Source organism: Gekko japonicus, unplaced genomic scaffold (assembly GCF_001447785.1).
Source record: "Gekko japonicus isolate JY-2015 unplaced genomic scaffold, Gekko_japonicus_V1.1 scaffold5943, whole genome shotgun sequence".
Taxonomy (NCBI): domain Eukaryota; kingdom Metazoa; phylum Chordata; class Lepidosauria; order Squamata; family Gekkonidae; genus Gekko; species Gekko japonicus.
The window spans coordinates 31,396-32,236 of record NW_015174431.1 but is presented as its reverse complement, the minus strand read 5'-3'; the positions used below and the strand labels follow the sequence as shown (position 1 = coordinate 32,236).

Here is an 841-nt window from a genome sequence, read left to right as displayed (position 1 = left end):
TGGCCACGCCTAGCAGGAACTTATTAGCATAATAGGCCACACCCAACAGCAGAAACGCATTAGGATTGGCTACATTAGGGGTGTGTGGCCTAACATGCAAAGGAGTTCCTGCTACAAAAAAAGGCCCTGGGTTTTTACCACAAACAAGGTAAACAGAATAAGAAGCAAAAGGTGGGTGTGGCTGGATGAGCACACTTCTGGTAACATGGGGGTTCGTCCTAATGGGCTAATGAGCTGTGCTGGCAGGGGCGTGGCCTAATATGCCAATGAGTTTCTGGTGTTGGGTGTGGCCTATTATGCTAATGAGTTCCTGCTGGGCTTTTTCTACTAACCACCGCACAACGGGGACGATCCGTACCGTCAGGTGATCCAGTGCTCGGCATACGGAAGGCTCTGATATTCCTCACCTGAATTTCTCATATTCCAGCATCACACACGGTCCACGGTCGGGTTGCCACGAGCCGTCCACTTCCCACCTGCCGAAGCGCCGGTAATCCACGAAGCAGAGAGCTCGGGGCGGGCTCTCCTTGGTGTAGAAGCGCAAATGGGCATGCTTGGGGATCTCAGACGCCAGCGTCATCTTGAAGCTGCCCGACATCCCAAACCGGAAGATGACATCCATTGGTTTCTGGGCCTCTCCTTTGTTAGGGGGCGAATGTTCCTGTTTGACTGGCGTAAGCGTCAGCTTGAACTCTTTGCCCCGTGACGTGGCGGAGATCAGGTATTCCTCACTCTCAAAGGGCACTTCTGAATTCTTGCTCACCTGCGACTTCTCCACGCGTCCTGAGAAAGTGACCCCATCGCACGTGTCGTTGATGTACCGGCTGGGTTAGAAACGCTC

General features: G+C 53.3%; 1 protein-coding gene across 1 annotated transcript in view; it reads right to left on the bottom strand.

The window, feature by feature from the left end:
* The window catches only part of NEIL1 (nei like DNA glycosylase 1), a gene marked incomplete at its 3' end in the record, with an annotated part of 9,299 nt that overhangs the window by 6,502 nt on the left and 1,956 nt on the right, over nt 1-841 (bottom strand). The window contains exon 2 of the mRNA XM_015424385.1: nt 408-824. Coding sequence (XP_015279871.1) covers nt 408-824 — 417 coding nt within the window. The remainder of the gene's footprint in view (nt 1-407; nt 825-841) is intronic.